At 30.6% G+C, this 19,333-nt stretch overlaps 3 protein-coding genes and 1 long non-coding RNA gene across 13 annotated transcripts in view; 2 read left to right on the forward strand and 2 right to left on the reverse strand.

The window, feature by feature from the left end:
- Positions 1 to 11,868, reverse strand: part of LOC118069697 (hemicentin-2-like) — a 176,535-nt gene extending 164,667 nt beyond the window's left edge. Inside the window, exons 1-5 of one of the 5 annotated variants that reach the window (XM_035087983.1) lie at positions 10,960 to 11,098; positions 9,263 to 9,412; positions 8,627 to 8,832; positions 2,402 to 2,555; positions 1 to 173 (exon numbers count right to left, since the gene is read on the reverse strand). The gene's annotated coding sequence lies outside the window, so the exon portion shown is untranslated. Of the gene's footprint in view, positions 174 to 2,221; positions 2,352 to 2,401; positions 2,556 to 8,626; positions 8,833 to 9,262; positions 9,413 to 10,959; positions 11,099 to 11,603 lie in introns of those variants that run through there. The other 4 variants (XM_035087982.1, XM_035087984.1, XM_035087985.1 and 1 more) reach the window with 4 other exon arrangements.
- LOC118069698 (uncharacterized) lies at positions 11,623 to 14,856 on the forward strand. 2 transcript variants are annotated; one of them, XR_004690675.1, is made up of 5 exons: positions 11,623 to 12,324; positions 12,412 to 12,615; positions 12,840 to 13,223; positions 14,222 to 14,389; positions 14,497 to 14,856. It is a non-coding gene; the product is annotated as an uncharacterized lncRNA (long non-coding RNA). The 2 variants fall into 2 exon arrangements; XR_004690674.1 differs by having other exon boundaries at positions 12,429 to 12,615.
- On the reverse strand, positions 13,462 to 14,976 carry LOC118069696 (uncharacterized). 2 transcript variants are annotated; one of them, XM_035087978.1, is made up of 3 exons: positions 14,836 to 14,976; positions 14,035 to 14,658; positions 13,462 to 13,960 (listed from the first exon to the last, which is right to left on the reverse strand). In XM_035087978.1, the coding sequence occupies exons 2-3, from the start codon at positions 14,625 to 14,627 to the stop codon at positions 13,525 to 13,527; spliced, it is 1,029 nt and encodes a 342-aa protein (XP_034943869.1). In that variant the 5' UTR covers positions 14,628 to 14,658; positions 14,836 to 14,976; the 3' UTR covers positions 13,462 to 13,524. The 2 variants fall into 2 exon arrangements, with proteins under 2 accessions (XP_034943869.1, XP_034943870.1); XM_035087979.1 differs by having other exon boundaries at positions 14,749 to 14,956.
- Positions 14,977 to 15,049: 73 nt separating this feature from the next.
- On the forward strand, positions 15,050 to 19,273 carry LOC118069693 (uncharacterized). 4 transcript variants are annotated; one of them, XM_035087975.1, is made up of 5 exons: positions 15,256 to 15,298; positions 15,374 to 15,559; positions 15,651 to 17,615; positions 17,706 to 17,849; positions 18,192 to 19,273. In XM_035087975.1, the coding sequence occupies exons 1-5, from the start codon at positions 15,280 to 15,282 to the stop codon at positions 19,100 to 19,102; spliced, it is 3,225 nt and encodes a 1,074-aa protein (XP_034943866.1). In that variant the 5' UTR covers positions 15,256 to 15,279; the 3' UTR covers positions 19,103 to 19,273. The 4 variants fall into 4 exon arrangements, with proteins under 4 accessions (XP_034943867.1, XP_034943866.1, XP_034943865.1 ...); XM_035087974.1 differs by having other exon boundaries at positions 15,651 to 17,405; positions 17,466 to 17,849; XM_035087976.1 differs by having other exon boundaries at positions 15,050 to 15,390; positions 15,463 to 15,559; positions 15,651 to 17,849.
- Positions 19,274 to 19,333: the final 60 nt, after the last annotated feature.

Here is a 19,333-nt window from a genome sequence, read left to right on the forward strand (position 1 = left end):
CATCCTTTCCTTATGCTATACTGAACATTCTCGTCTTCTTCTCTTTCTTTCTTCCTTTTCACCTCTCTTGAAATCAAACTCGCCGACCGATTTCATCCCCATTTTCTCTCCTTTGCAATAACCCCGGCACCAGTTGGCTCAGGCGGCCAACCGAAATAATTATTTTCAATGACCTGGAAATATAACCATCAGTGTTAAGAATTTCATGAAATTTATTAGAATAATATATACATTAAATTTAAATATTTGTTTTACTATTCAAATTAATGGAATTTTAAAGTAAATATATTTTTCTTTTCTTTAATGAAAAATTTCAATAAAAAAAGTCTTGAGTTAATTATAAAATTATCTTCACTATTTCTCAAAAAAGAGTTTGATATACATTCAGTTACTTTATTTGAGATATCTTTAAATACTGTTATTGTTATATAAATTTTATCAGAAATAATTTTCAATAGAATTAAGCACCGGAGTATCGTCTCCAATATTCCATGAAACCAATGCACGTTTTTCTAGTGCAATATTCTGTGCCTTAACCTTTCCAGAACGTGATACTTGGAAGAGATACCGTGGAGACTTCTCAAAAGTACAGAAAGAAATCATGAGAATATCTTTCTAAAACAATAACTTGGAAAATTGTTGAAGAAAAATATGAAAAAGTAAGAGCGTCATTTGATGAATTTTCCACATTATTCCCAACCATTTAAACTCTTATTTGAACTCATATTCAATGAAAGCACAAAGATGATGTTCCCTGCAAGAGACAGTTAAAAGTAATGCTAAACGTTGCACTTCTATGCTGCAAAACTTTAGAAAATCCCTAGATTGTCATTAAAAAGCGAACCAACTCGTTTCTTTTTCTCTACGACAGCCGTCAGTTACACTCTATAATTCCTCTCAAGAGTTTTGGTTTTTCCTTCATTGAGGACTTGACCATTCTTACCTAAACTTATATAAGAAGACGAATCGTAGCTCTCAACTTAGAATTCTTTCTTTGTTCAAAACTTTTTATTCGCATTTATAAGTGTTCCGGATTTGAAAAATAATTTTATTTTTCAAAATTATCATTTTTAAAATGAATAATTAAGAATACATTGACAGTTTCATACAAACCACATGTTATATTTAGAATAAACCAAATGGAATATGTTTTATTTACTCATTTTCTCATACAGGAAATGAATCTTAATAGTATTCCATACATCTGATCTACTTATAGAAACAGCACAGATGTCATTTTGACAAAACTAAGTAGTGCATCAAAGACTTGGCAAGCATTGAAGAAAAGACTAACTTTCTAAGTAAATAAAAAAGTTTAAGAGAACTTGTTAAGTTGTTCTTTTGTCTAACACACAATAATAAAAAATTTTTGGAGTCAAATAAATTTATATAAAATTTTGCAAGCCTAAGAGTTTATCTAGTTAAATACAATACATAAAATTATTTTCAAATTTATTAAAGTTTGTTTCCATAAAACTAAAACTATTGAATTGCCTCTCATAAAAATTTTGTTTCAAACTCTTCCCTTTCAATAAAACTTTATATTTCTAATTATTGCACATTTAATATAACTGTCAATATTATGTCATTATATCGAATGTAATTCAACCATCTTAATTAACTTTGAGTGTTCTACAACTTCATTCCCTCGTCTTCTCAAAGTTTGACCTTGTTACAGTAACTAAAGACAAATCATTATACTTTAGATTCTTAAACAAAGTAAAAAAAAAAAGTTTAAAAATTATTTATTTAATCATTTACCTAGTCATATTTATTATTTTATTATTCAAAGCAAAATTCTCTCTAATATCCACTCAATTTTATAAAAAATTGCCAACCATCATGTGCATATCTCCGGATAGGCTGCGAGTGTCATATCAACGAAACACTCTGAACCCACCATCATTTCACTAGCAGAGTTGGCGCCTCGTCACGTCAGTTCGTCTGACGCGAAATCGATCGACCGGAAACACGATATCGCATCCTCCTATCGAAATATCCGGCGTGACCGAAGAGATGAGTCGACAAGGGTTCAAGGGATGAGTATTAAAAGCAATTCGAGCGATCAACGTGTCTCAACAGTGATAAGTACTCGTGAATTTTACCGAATCATATACATATATAGAGAGGAATAGAAGGAAGAAGCAAATCGGCGAAAGGTGATAGAAGTAAAGAAGAGATATGGAGGTATAACAGAACACAATCAGACATACGTAGTTACCTAAAATGCCCAGGCACAATCGAAACAATGACCCAATTGCGAAAATGCTCGACATCACTGCCTGCAATTTCCATTTAAAGCAGTTGTCTGTAAGCTTCATGTAATTCGACAGGCTTGCACGCTTGTGACTCATCAGGTTCTACTGTGAATACGACACATCCCAACTAGGCCTCCTCTTACCCTTCTTTCCTTTCTCATCTCGTGAACATTCCCTCGTTTACGATAAAGTGCTTTATTGGCCATGTTTTATCGTCCTGCGATTGATACAAATTATCCTTCTTTATTCCTCTCCCTCGATATTTTTGTTGCTTTTAGATAAGCTTCGAGTTGAGACCTGTTAGAATTAAATTGTAAATATTAATATTTCTTTATTATTTATTATATTATTTATTGCACTGACTTGCTTAGACAATTATAAATATTGCAAGAAAAAGTATATACGCACATTATAATAAGACTTTCGACATTCATATATACCATGTTGAAATAAAAAAATGAAACTGATTACACTTTTTTACTGCAGTCATTTTATTTTTATTTCAGCCGAGATCATATAAGGAATCTTTAATGGAAATAATACGATCGACATGTGATTTTCTATGATCCTGTGACTTTGAAAATGGAGAGTCAGGAATATTCATCTAAGATCTTGAAGGAGAATGAGAAAAAATAGGCAAAAAAGAAGAGTCAGTACACTACACTAAGCGCATAAAGTATCGCGTTCGGAAGTACGACCGGGGATTGGCCTCCTTCGCCAGAATCACGAAGAAGTTGTTCGCGACCCGGACGCGATAAACTGCATTCATATGAAAGTCTATTTTGCGTCACGCTCGAGAATAAAATACAGTAGTGATTGAGTTATTTTTAACCTTTATATAGTAAGGTTTATTTTTTTCCAATGTTCTAGAATTTACATCCAACTTAGGTTGTCACTAACAATTGTCTTTACCGAGTGAATTCAACGCCAAAAAAATTTTTTATAATACTCGAAACCAACCCTCTATTTCTACCCTAGATATCTTTAGTCACGCCAGAGGGAAGTCATTCGTGACAAATGCGACCACAGTGAGATTTGCCTCGCTATTGTTCAATTCAGACGGGTTAAAATGACAATTCAAATGTGATGTCAACTGCAAACATTATTAATAAAATTAAAAAAAAAAATTATTAAAAAAGAGCCATAAATTCCAAATGTTTTCCATCTATAATAAAAAAAATGTGTATCTTAGGGAAAAAATAAAAAAGTTTTTCCTCGTTTTCAAGTTACGATGTATCCCTTCTGTTTTATCCCCTAGGTCTATTTGTAACCGAAGGTCTAATATAAATAGGGTAAATAGATATAAATAAAGTACTTTACTTCAACCAACGTCATATATTGGCATTGACACGAGCCATGGAGAAAACCTATTACAATAAGTATTTTAAAAAAGTCATCAGAAAGTCAGACTATTCATACGAATGCATAATATAATCAAATTAGCATACAGTATTGTATGCGTGATAAAAATACTCCTATTTATGTGTTAATGCTTTACTATAACATTTTCTAAAAGCACGTGGTTCAAAGAAACATCTGAATTTCATTGAGGGTTATGTTAAAAAGGCAATTTATGTAAATTACCAAAAGGAAATACGATCACTTTACTCTTCAGGATAATTCTACGCTCAATCAGCCGCTAAATAGAGCTCTCAGAAATAAGCCAATCTATCTGCATAGTATTACCACACGTAATATAATGGACATGACTGCATGTACACGCGAAAACAAACATGCGTGTGATAATTTAGCACGTACAGTTAAGTGGTGAAACTTCCGAATGATCTCATTGTGGTCTAGTCTAGCAAAATCTAAATTCTCTGTACCCCAAGAGAGATTGCACACGATGTCACTGATGATGCCTACACGTGTGCGTGCCGTTGGCGTCTATGATCCTTACGTGTGACGAGCATTTAATATTCTATGCAGTAATTCAGACGTTGTACTCAATGACCAGTCGGAGTATTCAAATTGGTGTAATGTGAGAGATAAACAGCTAGTGTTTAGTCCCCTCAAAATCTCAACAACTGACATTTAGAACAAATGTACCAAGTAAATTGTACACTTTCATATATAATAGCAGAGTATTATGTGTGAACATTCTAATTTATTTATGACTGCTGTAATCAGCCATTTATATTATTAGTCTCACAATATATCTTCATTATTTTTTTTATTAGTTCAATGCAGGGAACTATATTACATGTCCTATTGTGTTCCTTTATACCCATGGCTCTCTTCAACTGCCAAAGTATTATGCAAATGTAATTCTCATGGTTGTATGTATCCAGGCGACACTTTCTCACTAAATTTATAAAGAAAATTTTCATATCGTGTAATTTCTCCTACCCCTAGACGCTGACAAATAAAAACAGAGAAATTTTAATTAAAAACACAATGTTACAAAGATACTTTTGTACGATTTTCAAGCAAATGGAATAAACTAAATATTTAAAAAGACAAATTGTACAGCTTTAACATTAAAATTTTTGAATGTTTCACGAAAATTCTTTCGACTCTTTAACAAGTACATGTATTCAAATGACTAGATATTTAATTTCATTCCATACAAATACTCTATAATTTGAAAATCAAATAAAAAACTACAAATTGTTCAACATTTTCGATAAAACGAAATTGAAATCATATATTTCTAACATAAAGTTTTAGATTATTTGTGCCCCATTAACTTACAAGAAGATTTAGTTTTAAAACAAGATGAATTAATGAAAACGATAGTCCGATATGGCTCATTAAGTAGCTACTATAAAGGGAAGCGATGGTGAATCTAAATTCGATCAAATCTCTATGAGAATATAGCCATCACGGAAATTCATGGTAGTTTAAATGTTATCAAAGAAATGATATGAAAGGGAGAAGTAATAGATAGCCCACAAGACGAAGAAGATACTAATTACTGACGACGTAATTAAGTCGAAGGTTCAATTTAAACCTGAAAATTACACAAGCACTTAATGTCAAACGGATAGCTTTAATACCCTCTATGTAAATGATTCCATTGAACACGAGTAAAATACGTAGTTTCGTTTTGTTTAAGTCTAATTGAAACACGACAGTTAATCAATATTATTGCATATTTTTAAAACACTCGATTAAAAATATAACTGAATGAACAAAGAAAAGAATTTATTATAAAAGTCTTGGAAATGTTCACATAATTATACTTCGAACTTTGTGCATGTATACATGCTATTAGATTAATTAAAGTTAATCAATACAAGTTAATTACTAATAGTTAAAATTAACTTATTTTTTGAAGATTGAAATTTACCAAATCAACCAGTAGTTTATGTATTTTATTTCACTGATAAAACGATTTTATGAGAAAAGCATCGTAAAGGTTATCAACAGTCAAAAATTACCCACAAAAGACTCAAGATTCATGTAAAATTCTAACCGACTATGTAAAATCAGAATATCTTTGGTAATTTAGTTGATTGCTAGTCTACAACCATCATCAAATAGTCAAAAGGTTGAAATCAATGTTGCAGTAAAGTCAAATTAAACCGGTGAGGTGATAATGAGAGATGAAAGGAAGAAAATAGAAGCAGAAAGAGAGAGTAAGAGAGATGATACAATCAATCTGCTGTGTCGACATCGTCAACTAAACGTAGACTTGTGTTTCGAGGATGCATCAAGTAATTACAAAGCTCTGACAGATGGGATTTAATCAATGATGACGAAGAGATAGAATAGCTGATCTAGTCGAACGTACATTTTCAACTAATATTCGAATAATAAAAATTATTTTATCAAAAGAGAATACAATTTTTGGTTCACTATACAAATAGAGATATTCTCTTTTGTTTTTATCAATAAAATAACTAGAAGGCTATGAACAGAAATAATACAGAATAGAATTGATAATACTATAGTGTAAGGTGAAAATGAAGGAAATGTGAGCGCGCATCCGCATTATTATCAGTTGAAGACAAACACCCTGCTGACATTCTATTTTACTCTGGTGGATTGTAGTCTAGGTATTGAATCTACGCCAGGTCTACAACTCGCGATCTGTTCAAAATACTATTACTGTATCAATGAAGATTATCATTGAACTAGGTTTTGATAAAGCAACCTACTTTACTTTCTTCTACTTCTTCCTCAATTGAATTACATTTTCTTATTATTTAATTACGATAAGAATGTGAACTTGAAAATAATTGTCTTTTTTTCCATCATTTCACTCAAAACAATTAGATAAACTGGAATAAATTTGAATAAATCCTATTAATACCAATACCATGATACTCAGACAAATATACCACATAGTACATAAAGTTTTATGGAGTTGAAAAGCTAAGAAACATTAAAAAGCTCGAGGGAGGCTTACAAGTCCCTGAAATTGAATCTAAAAATCTAATGAAACTCATGACATTTCTCCGAACAATTCTTATGTAAAAAAAAGAAACGTGAATATTATTATTGAATTTTACTATCATTTTTTATTTTTTTGTAATAGACGAAAATAGGTTCCTATATAATGTAAATTAATCGAGCAATTTAGGTTTCCCAAATTTACTAGATTCTACTTTCTAGATGATAGAACATCGAAACTAGCCTGTAACAACTACGTTGCAACTGCTGGGTGTGTTTACTCCCGCGTGTAATCGAGTTACGTTTATAGACACGTTTGTGGTCGACTACGAATTTTGATTACTTCGCCACTTTCAGGCAATTGATTGACCATTCAACGGATGATTTCCATAATATAATTTTTCATTTTCTTTGTGGATTTTTTCTTCACACTTTTTTCTCTTTCATTCTCAACGAAGATTATTAACTTTTTTATGCAAAATTGACTCATTTTAAACGTACCTCGCTAGTTTTTATATTAGTTTTTATTCAATATTGCTATTAAATTATTATTATTATCATTAGTATGTTAATATTATATTTTTTTCATCATGATATTAAATAATGAAGTTCATTAAAAATTATTCTATAGTGGAATCATGGAATCAATAAAATAATTAATCTAATTATTATGACGATATAAAGAGATTTATAATTCACACTTTGACTTCGAAGGTAAATATGAATAAATATTGAATCACATTGATTGCTAATTAAACTATTGGTAATAAAAGCTAACGAATTATTAATGTGCAAACTTGTTTACTTGTTTGTGTATGACGTCAAATCAACTTTTTATTCTAATAAATTTTTAGTGAAGATGATATTTTGAACATTGTAATTTCATCTAACCGAAATATTCCTATCATTAAATGAATAGTACTTGTAAGCACCAATTTTGGTCTGTTGTGAGCATTTGCATACGGATTGAATTGTCCACTATTGAGTTATTTTCATCGTAAATTATTTACTAATCAATGTATGATGAGACTAATTCAATGGGTGAATATATTGTCGGGTCATCTGCGTTCCGATCGACCGAAGGAATGTGTTAATTACATTGCTTAGTTGAACCATCGCTTCTATACGAGTTCGCAGCTTTAGTGATTATTGAATCACCATGATAATGACGTCCACTTCTATTAATAATTGAATTTCAGAATTTTTTTTTATCGATTTTTATACATGAAAAAATTCTTTACTCTTATTTGTGATCATCTACAAAATTATACAGCCCACTTTTGCTCATATTGGACGCAGCTGATCCTAGCAAGCTTCTTCAAGAAGTGTTTAATGGAAAACTAAATGACTGTTCTTAAAGATAATGTTACCAGTTTGTTTTCTCAATTTTTTTAATCACTTTTTTTATGTAATTTTAGCCGGCGAAATGTAAATAAGTTTTTAAATTTCATTTTTTTAGAGCATTTTTTTATAAAAATTAAAATGAGTTGAAAGAACACTTTTGAATAAAAATTTTCGATAAAAAATGCAAATAATAATTGGAATACTTATTAAATATGTAAATATGCATTTTAAAAACCTTTTAAAAAATTATTCTTTCAATTTTTAGAATTGTTTCTTACAGAACAACGTTCATTTTAATAAAAAATGTTTTTTTTTAATCCTACATTTGAATAACCAATAGCCAATTATATAAAGATTTATAAATCGAAGCGTGAATTTGGATTTTAAAACTCAAATACTAAATGTTTTATATGAAAAAGTAAAAGAGAAAGATTTCCTAATTATCAAAAAACTTAATAAAAATGATTATCATAAAAAAAATTTTTTCCATAATAATCCAACTAAAAAGGATGCAAATATACGCTTTTAAATTAAAAACACTCACACGAAACTTTTTACTGGCAATTTATAATATCGTTGCAATTATATTCCAGCATCGATTAAAATTTTAAGTTCAACAATGCAAAAATTAATTTGAAATCAGTCCGAGAAATAAAATAATTTTTAATATGAGTTTTCATACTCACTTCAGGCAAATATGTACATTCCACGCTTCATTTCCCAGTTTATCAGTGCCAAAAAGTTTGTCACTTTATTATTCTCATTATTTTGCGTCGCCATCGAGCACTAAATTACTAACCGATGAAGTTCCGCTTTCGCTCTTTCGTTATTCTCCCTCATTGCACGAGTGGAAATGGTTAGCCACACTCGATGCATGCTGATTGCCTCTCATCTGACGAAAATTCATTAGCGGTAAATAAACAGCGAATCGCACATACACCAGTTTCCGCAATATGTTCAAGTCAATATAGACTCCGTCCAACAAAAATCTGTTACAGTTACTATGTATATAATATATATATATATATATATATATATATGCATACGTAATGCTTATACTACTCTTTTAGGTACTGATAAATTTCCAACCAACATTTCATTAATTTCGACAAGAAACATATGATTAATGATATTCTAATTGGCTTGCATTGTGGTTGGAAAATTTAATGTACTTAATTTCTATTTTTATATTGATAAATGCTTATTCAAATCATTCTATCCTCTTGGCGTTGCCAGGAAATTAATGAAATAGCATTTAGGTCAAACCACTTCGAACTAGTATTCATTCATCAAATTATCGATTTCACAATAATCCTACTTACCGATGGAAATAACAATTGACTTCATTATCCTTTTGCATATGTACGAACGATTGGTATCTTCAGAAAATAATTTATTGACCGTAACCCTCAATAAGTTAACACAGAAACTTGTATAACTCTTTCTGTACATGTCCTTGACATATTGAAACTCTGAAAAACATAACATAAATTAGTAAAGTCTTATCTCTGAATAAAAATTATTTGTATAGTAACCCAGACCTCTAACAAATTTACATATTGTTTAAAAGCAAGCAGTCGCAACATGATGTGATGCGTATATTATTTGTGGCAAGTTCCATTGTATAACTTAGAAGGCAAGACACCAGACACGTACACTAAGTGCTACGAACAGTGATGTATACGGAGGGTAGAAAGGACGTGATCTTTGGTGCTTGTCGAGCTTTCCACTTTGAAAATCATTTCCAGTCTAAGATATTGGCTGTTGTTCAGTCTGCCTTTTTATTATCTAATAAAACTCCAAGATAGTAGATAATATTAATAAGGTAACGAAAAAAATTCTCTAAAGCCACATAATCGATGAGCTAAAAAGAGCACTTTTCCAAATGGATTTTTTGTTGGGTTTACTATAACACCTCGTATATGGTGAACAGAAAAAGTCAAATATCTTTTTTTTATTCGATTCATTAAAAGAATATTTTTACCAGAGTCTTAACATCATTCACGTTTTTTCATTTCCTTACCAACATTCCAGCCTTCTACATGGCACATTAATAGTTGGAAAAAATCACATTTTTACTAGATACAGCATATAATTTAAATTTCACGATTAATGTTCCCGAAACTCCTTAAAAAAAAGAAAAATGGAAATAGCTGGTGCATTCTCTTAATGACTCTCCTATATGGAACACATTTTGTCTGCAGTGGAATAGTTGGCAGATGAGTGAAACTGAGCGAGACAAAGAATGATAAAATGAATGAGAGCGATATGATGCCTTCGAAGTTCAGAGAATGTGCACTGGAGAAATTAAATACGATGCTATGACACGTACTTGATGGGGTATGAAGGTATATAAGAGGATATATCGACTACGTGATGGGTTTTCCTGCAGTTATAGATCACATTCCTCTGAGAATGAGTTACGAATCATTTTATGGATGAAAATAAAAACAAATAAATATTTATACAGATAGAATATTAAATGCATTACTTAGTTTTTTCAATCAAGATAAAAAAAACTCATTCCACTGACAACTTTATCAAATGAAAAAATAATTAATTTTCTACATTTAAAATTTTTAAAAAGTTATCAATCCTGTATCGTTTTTAATCTGTCATATTTTTGTGATATACTCTTCATAAAACTTCATGGAATATTAAAATAATCCCGTAGTTTTTGTTTCAAAGTTTATATACAATTATTCCAATTTTGCTTCAAGTAATTGTTAATTTTTAATAGACAAAAAACTAGACAAAATTGAAAATCAATCTATCATCATTTCAACCATTTAATTATTTATCCTGACAATTTCTAAATTGATATGAAATTTATTTCCATTTCCCTTTTTTTTTACATTAAATCGACTTATTTCACTGTCACCTATGTAAAAAATATAACTGATAAATAAGTTTTATTATTTATGATGTCGTTTTTCTTCTATATTCATAAAAAAAAATGAAAAAAATTAATAGTTTTTCTTCCTATTCAATATAACAACTTTTAATCAAATCATTTCACCTGTTCAGTTCGCATGTATATGGAAGACTCGTCTGTAGGCGTTGATTGCACGGTCGAAAGTACCACGTTAAATTTGTTGGAACTTCATGACGAGATTCGAGAAGTTTTGGAGATAATCGATTCCTTTACATACCCAGTATCCATAGTGCTAATTCTATTGTAATCAGATATGATCGCTTGTTTACTTTTAATACCAACTAAACTTTGTGAAATTTAGTAAATTAAATTTTTCTAAAGTGTATCAATGTATATTATCACTTGCTGCAGTTAGATAAGATGAATTCTATTTGATAACAAAAATGAATTCTACTTACTTTTATCCTTTTCAAATAATTTGTAATATTTTCATATTAACATCCAAATTAATACTCATTTATATAATTATAATAATCCTTAAATGCAAAATAACTCTGACAATCAAGAAGCTATTTTTGTTTTAAAGGATTAAACTGTTTACTTGACAATATAAAACTAGTATTTTAATAACTTCGCAATAATTGTGTATTGGAAAAAAATTTTTTTTGTTTAAATATTTATTATGAATAAAATTATATTATTAAAGGATTTAAAATTAACTCATTCATATTTTTTAGGATATTTTGCACACTCTTATATTGATTGAAAGAAGAAAATTAATAATTTACCCAGAACAAAAGTGTACTGACGCCAATTGATCCGCCATATTGATTATTTTTATTGCGCATTAGTAAGGAACTGCTTTAGTGACTAACAAAAAAGCGTTCGTTAACGTTTTGTAATGGGACTTATTGTTGAGAATTCTATTTTGCCTTGTTGATTGGTTACAAATGACTGTTGTGACGTGAATTTAGCAATTTATTTGAGCATTTTCCGGGCTTTTTCATGCAATTCCGCGACATTTTTCATGGACTGGCCATCCTTCTTCGTTAACCGGGGTAAAACTAACGAAGCGGCCCAAAAATCATCAGCATCAGCGCAGCTTCCGATTGCGCAAACTTTATTGCCAACTGCGCCACCCCCATTAGTACCAAACGATAAATCTAAAAATTCTAAAACTCCATTACCTCAAATTGTTTATGCGAGCTCATCACCGTGTATTAAAATCATTGATGCAGCTTTCAAAGCAGCATGTTGCTCTCAAAGTATTTTTTTCTCGTTTTGTATCCTCATGATCATGTTTGCTTTCATGATGTGGTTAAGCGCAACTTTTGTTCCACCTGAAGTACATCAAGAAGTTAATCAAGCAACACCAAGCTCCAGACGAGGGCAGGATCGTGATAGAGTTCGATTTGTCTCTTCAAACGAAGTTGATAATTTTTGAAAATTCCATTAAGATATTGTTTCATGATAAAGAAAAAAAAAATAGAAAAACCTAACCTTTAAAAGGTAATTTATTTATACTTAATATATTTGGCTAAAATTTTATTGAACAATAAATTTTCGTTGAATTTCAATTGAACTTAAGTACCAAAGCATTGAAATTGATATAGGATCCAAAGTTGAATATCACATACACCTGAGAGATACGATTGGAAGCCTATCAGCAATACAACCAACAAGCACTAAAGAATGTGAGTGTGTTCAATTTATGGTTTCATAGAGCAATCAAAATGATTAAAAATTATTTTGAGCAACATTCTATGATATAAAAATTATCGTCAGTATATATTCAACCAGGTAGGTAAATTAAATATTTTTCCATCATTCCATTTTACTAACAACATAATTCCTTATATTTAAATTATTTAAACATGGAGTAATATTTTATTGAAATTGAACTATCTGTTGTTAAAAATCATTGGTAACAGCTTAATAATTCAATTGATTCCAATTGGATTAAAATCATTCTTGCTATTTTTTTAAACGACTAAACATAATCTTCGATCTCTGTTTCAATATAGGTAGGATTAATTCGAGTAAATTTCAATGGTGCGATGTTAAAATGGTTTTTTTGTCCAAGTTCAATTACACTGAAGTACTGAAAATTATGCAGGATCACAGTTTGTGACTACTGAACGAAGCTTAGATAAAATTTACATCAAACACGATTGAGGTTTCCTTTATCTGGGTAACAACATCAACGTTGGACGAGGTCAATCTACAACGGAACTTTATTCTCACCATCATGAACGAGACGTTCATATCTCCGATGGAAATTAGTTCGCCAGTTCCCAAACACGATTTTGACCCTGGTCATTCATGAGAGACATTCCTTGTGCCCCCCTTCTCCTACTTCATTTCAACCACTAATTCAAGTCGCTTTTCTACTCATCGTTGAGAAGTTGGTAATTTTCCGCAAAGAAGCGATAACTACCGAAACTTTTAGATCAAGTTATTCTCTGCGGCTTCATTATTTTCTATTTAATTATGACAGAATACTCTCTGGACTCTCATTTTATAAAATACAATGCACTGTCTTTCCTCCTAATTCGCCGTCATTATAAAGTTAAATTCTTATTGTAAAAATATTATAAAAATGAACATTATTGATTATTTACGTTTTATTCAATAAGAAAAAAATTCTTCATCATTCGTAAATTTTTTATTCTTCAATATAATATCAAAAAACATGTTGGCAACTAGATATTACGATGATATACTTGGAAAAATATAACAATTAATAACACTCAATACAAAGTCAGTCAATAATATGTCTTTAGATAAATTAGGACACTCAACAGTTAGTACACTGAAGTAACTATCAAATTTTTTTATTATACTGGTACTAAGAGCTCCATTCACTAGTTTATCGAAATCAAGTAAATTGATAAATTGCAAATCAATTCCTGGCAAACTGTATTTCAACTGATTCCATCCAAGAATTTTTATCTCAACCGGTTTGTTATTCTCATAACGGAAAAATAAATGATTTTGATCGACATTACCATGGCATATCGTATAAGATTCATCATTTTCGTTATCTAAATTTTTTGGAAAGTGTCCAATAATTTTTTTAACTTCTTTTACTATCTTTTCTCCTGACTCCTGTTGACTTTTTTTATCTCTCAGATGATCTAATACCCTGGAAAATCAAATTTTACTCAAATTAAGAATTTTATATGGCTCATAATTAATCTAACTTTCAATTGGACTTACTTATTAATCGATTGAATATGGTAATCATTTTTAATCATTATTTCACTCAACTTGACATAGAATTCTCGAAATATATCCAACTTACTATACTTCAACTTGTAACCACGACCATGAAACCTAGATATCGCTTTCAAATACATCTGTAAATGATCTTCATCCAATTTAACTATACTTTGTATGAATCCAGCAGCTTCAAGATCTTCGAGAACGATGACAGGGCGTTCATATCGACCCATGTCAGCTGCATAGCACTTGGGGTATACATCCAGCTGGTATTGAGCAGTCATTTTATTATAAAACATTTCTTCATTAAGAAAACAATTATATGCAAGATCGTCATTCTCACTATTAAGAGGTAAGAGTTTTACTATAATGTAAAAAATCTTCGGTTCATCTGAAAATTTAATTTGAACCTTTGCACGATATATTTCACGATTTTTATTATTTGTCAAATTTTTGCAGAACTCTACATCAACTGAATTAAACTCCACAAATTCTCGAGATCCAGGATCACAGAAGCATCGATTATGAACCATTTCAGGAATTAATTCGTTTTTAATAAATTCTATACTTGTTTGTTGAACTTTCTCCATTATTCTAATTTTTAATAAAGTTGAGAATAAACTGCAAGAGAGAAACTAAAGTAGTATCAAATACTTAGCAACGATAAAAAATAATTGCGTCTTATTAATGTTTAATCGTTTTAAAACTTACTTAAAACAATCAACTTGACTTTCATGATAAACTATGTTAATAGCAATTAATAATTTATAATTTGATAAATGATAAATAACGACTTACATCCGGTTTTTGTATGGTTTTTAATCGGTCTCCTTTGTTCACGAAAACTTTTATACATTCTATAATGTATTCCGACACTGAAATGATGATAAAGACTTCAGCATGTACGATGTTCACTCTAGTTTATAACTCCCCACTTTCAGACAGATATGTAATCAAGTTCATATTCTGCATGACGTCATACCGGTATACTGCTTTTTATCTACATGCTCTGTACAGTGTAAGAAATGAATATGTCAACGATGAAATGGATAAAAAAATTGCCAAAGAAAATAGACAATCGAGAGATTTCTATCAATTTCGTCTTCAATTTTTTTATTTAGGACATATCAGTAAAATTATTTAGTAAAATGGATTATTAAATATTTTGGCCTATTAAATTTACATTAAAAAATTTCAGTAAAATTATTTCATCAATTATTAAATTCATTCAACAACAAAAAAATGGATCAAAATGAAAAATGTATATTTGTTTCATTCTACATGTATTTGATATATTAACTTATTGAGTCCTATCAATAATTCGTGTAAATCACAGGCTGGTTGCAGTGTCAAGTAAATTCAATGCCTCAAGTTCCCGGAGGATTTTCCAATGTTGTAACAGAAAATAATCCGAATAATTTTCAGCAACAACATCAACGAAATCAACAACAACAACAGCCACGTCAAACTTACAGCCAACCAGTGCAAACTAGTCCTTGTGGTGGTTTTTCAATGAATCAAAGTAATCATCAATTTCTTTGAACATATAATTTATTTTTAAATAATTAATTATGTTCATATTGAAAAAATATTAAAATCGACTATTTCTTCAGATACTTATTATCAAAACCCGGCTCAAATGGATTCTTACATGGCCCAACCTGCTCAACATTCCGCAATGGCTGGTAATTCGCCATTAGGGGCTGGTTTTCCATACTCTTCACAGCTTCCTTACAATGTTACGACATCTCATCCACCTCTCCACCCTTCTCAATTTACTTACGGATCTCCAGCTCAAGCAACAGCCCTTGAACAATTTCGTGCTTACTTACAAGCCCCATCTCCAATTTTCATCTTACCGAATAATCCAAGCCCGGTACTTCAAATTCCTCAGACTTCTCAAGTACGAGAACAATCATTTAACTGTCCTGGTGTAAGAGAAACTTGTCCAAATTTACCGCAATTCTGCTGTCCACCGGCTTGTATTCCCTATCCTTATCCTATGCCAATGTTTAATCCATTTGTGTTACCAAGTGGGACATGCAAAGAGACAAGCTGTTGTAGTCCTAGAAGGCCTGAATGTCGTGCAACAAATTATTCAGTCGATGACTCCAGAGAGCACAAGTGTGAGAATGCAAACGATGACACGATCTGTACTAGAATAAACTGTCCATCAGCTATCAGTCTTCAAGCACTAGCTTCTCAACTACTATCAATTCAAGGTGTCATCTCTTGTGTTGCAACACGACTTGTATTAAGAAAAGTTCCGGGATCTAATATTACAAATACGATGGAAGAAACTGTAGAACGTGCTCGAAAAACAATTGAAACACTAAACCAAGATCAGCTTTTAGCTGAAACTCGAAATGCACAGCAAGTTAATGCCTTAATTAATCTTCATATGGCTGCTAACCCACCAAGTAACATTATCCCTATACTTACAACCATTCAATTGAAAGTGAATCTCTTGAAGAGTCACATTGAAAGTTTAATTAATCGTCGAATAAGTGAAAATCAAGGGGCCGGAGCTGAGTGTAGTTCAAGCTTAGATCCTGTCATTCTTACCTTAAAGTCAGATGAAGAACTAAGGACTCTTCTAGCTACTTTGAGGCAGAAGGAATGTGATCAAAGGGTCAATCTAAACTTTGCACCTTATCATTCACAACGAGTAATTGCTGAAACTAGACTCAAAAATGTTCAAGATAAGATTGCACAAGTGGAGGCTGAAATGGAAAGACGAAGAAATGCTGCAATTCCACAATTTAGATGTCAAGAACCATATGGCAGAGAAGCTTGGCACGTTTACCCAGGTACTTTACCAACTATTGGGCTTTTTAGACAGACGGTGACAAGCCAACCACAGAACTTTAAGTCACCAGATCCCTTTCAGATCGAGGTTCGTAACCCAAGAAGGTTGAATCTTCAGCCACATGTTGGTAGTCCTGAAACCACATATCGCCGTCTGCCTTTACAAATGAAAGAAGCTGGATCTTCTACTGATAAACCAACCACAAATACCACTAGTACTAATAATCTGGTAATATGTGATCAAAATGATAGTTCAGACAATCTGTGCAGCTGTGGTGAGAATAAATCTTCAGATGAAGAAATCGCTGATGCAGATAAAAAAAAACTTCACCAACTAACCAACCAAAATGGTCACGTCGTAGTAATAGGAATTAATGGCGAAGTTGTAGAGTTAACTCCTGGTGTTGTTGTTGTAATTAATAATCCTCAATTGGAGTCTAAGAAAGGAACAGTTAAATTTGCCCAAAACGATGCGTTAGAAATTGTTATTGATAATAAAGAAAAGTCGTTTGAAGAAAATCCATTGACTGATGAAAATATTAATAATAATCACCATCAGAGTAATAAAATAGAAATAAATTATAAAAATATTTCAAATATAGAATTCATGTTATTTTTAGTATCAACGAATCCTGATTCATTTAAAGAAGAGACAGTTCAAATGATTACTGATGTAAAATATGGTGCAAAGTCAGTAGCTATGAGTTTTGAAACTTTATATTCAAAGGAAGAAGATAAGAGTATGGAGACAGGAAATAAAAATGAACTAGGTAAAAAAAATTCTAGTAATATGATAATGAATAAAAAAAATATTCCAAGTGAATCTGAAAGCAAATATGATATTGAAAAATATTTTAAAGGATTTCTTCAAAGAGATTCGAAAGATAGTATCAAAGGCAAAAGCGAGAAAAAAGAAATATTATACCAAGAACTAGTTCAAGATGAATCATTTGAGATGAATGAAATTATTGACTCCATTTCTAGTTCATGTGAAGATAATTTTTGTAAGATTGTTATTGATTATTTCTATCATATATCGCTGCTTATAGTAAATAAATGTAACAAAATATTAAGAAATAATAAAATCATTGATAGTATAAAAAAATTTAATTATTTAAAGAACATCTTGATTACTTAACATTTTGACATAATTTAAACTATCTTCAGAGAGTAGAAGTATGAATGATTCAAAAAAAAAAATTTTTCATCTTTTAAAATATTAATATTGCCAATTATATTTATTTACTAAAATTGCCAACAGAAAATACTGGAATTAATTACTTTGGAAAAAACTTTTTTTTAAAGAATATAGTCTTATTGATTGTGCGAGGCAAAATGCTTTGTAGATGAAAGAGTAGAAAAGAAGAATAAAGAGGCAAGAGTAGAAAAAAATGAGATTTCTTACAAGAGATCGGAAAAGAGTACTTTAAATCCTTTTTCTTTGAGACCAAGTCTTTCTACTCAGAGTAATAATGAAGGAACTTTGGGGAATTTCGTCTCGGGTGCACTTTCTGTCATCGGTAATCACGTGGCATCATTTGGCTCAATTATCGATAAAATTACCGCTTTAAAACCACATCTGGTGCTTGAAAGTTCTCATGCATTATTCGATAATAATTCAAAAAAGACTTCTAATAAAATCTCACATTCTGATGTTAAAAAACTTGAAGATAATGGCGAAAAAAGCTATGAAAATAGTGAGAGAATAAGTAGACAAGATGAATGGACTCATAACACGTTTCCTGACTATAAAAATTATGAGAAAAAGTTATTAATTGACTTAGACCCTGATGAAATTATTATTCCACGAATGAATCGAGTAATTATAAAAGATGAAACAAATAAAAAAACATATATTTTAATAAAAAGAACAGATAACGCTCAGGAGAATAAGTTAGAAGAGTTTTATAAACCACAAAGAAGTCTATTGATAAGAAGTCGACTGAAGAATTCTCAATCAACGTCTGAAGAACAGCAGATTCCTTTCACTATAGTAACATTACCTAAATGCCAAGAAAAGTCAGTCATACTTTCATCTAACTCTTTGAAATCAAACCAGAGCAATCGATGTATTCTCAGCCACATTTTAAAAAGCAGTGAAAAGTTTTGGTCTCGGTCAAAAATTAAGGAATCAACGACTGATGAAGAAACTGAAATAAATGCTGCTGATTCGACATCAAATTCTAGCCCAATAATTAGAACGAGAGAAAGTTCATTCAATGAATTGAAAAAGTTAAAACTTTCGGTAAATCGATAATGAGTGAATTGCGTAAAGTTTAATGAAATGCTTTGAATATTCAAATCATACTGGAATCGAATCAGTGAAGGGATCTATACAGGATATTTTCTGTTAATTCTAATATAAATTCAACACGAATTTGATGAATTAGTTAACATTATATAAATGTAAATAATGAAAATTGATTAAATAATGACAAACTGATAAGTATGTTTGATATTTTTAAAAATAAAATAAATTCAAAATTTA

This window comes from Chelonus insularis, unplaced genomic scaffold, assembly GCF_013357705.1.
Source record: "Chelonus insularis isolate UGA/USDA-ARS -01 unplaced genomic scaffold, ASM1335770v1 contig_42_pilon, whole genome shotgun sequence".
Taxonomy (NCBI): domain Eukaryota; kingdom Metazoa; phylum Arthropoda; class Insecta; order Hymenoptera; family Braconidae; genus Chelonus; species Chelonus insularis.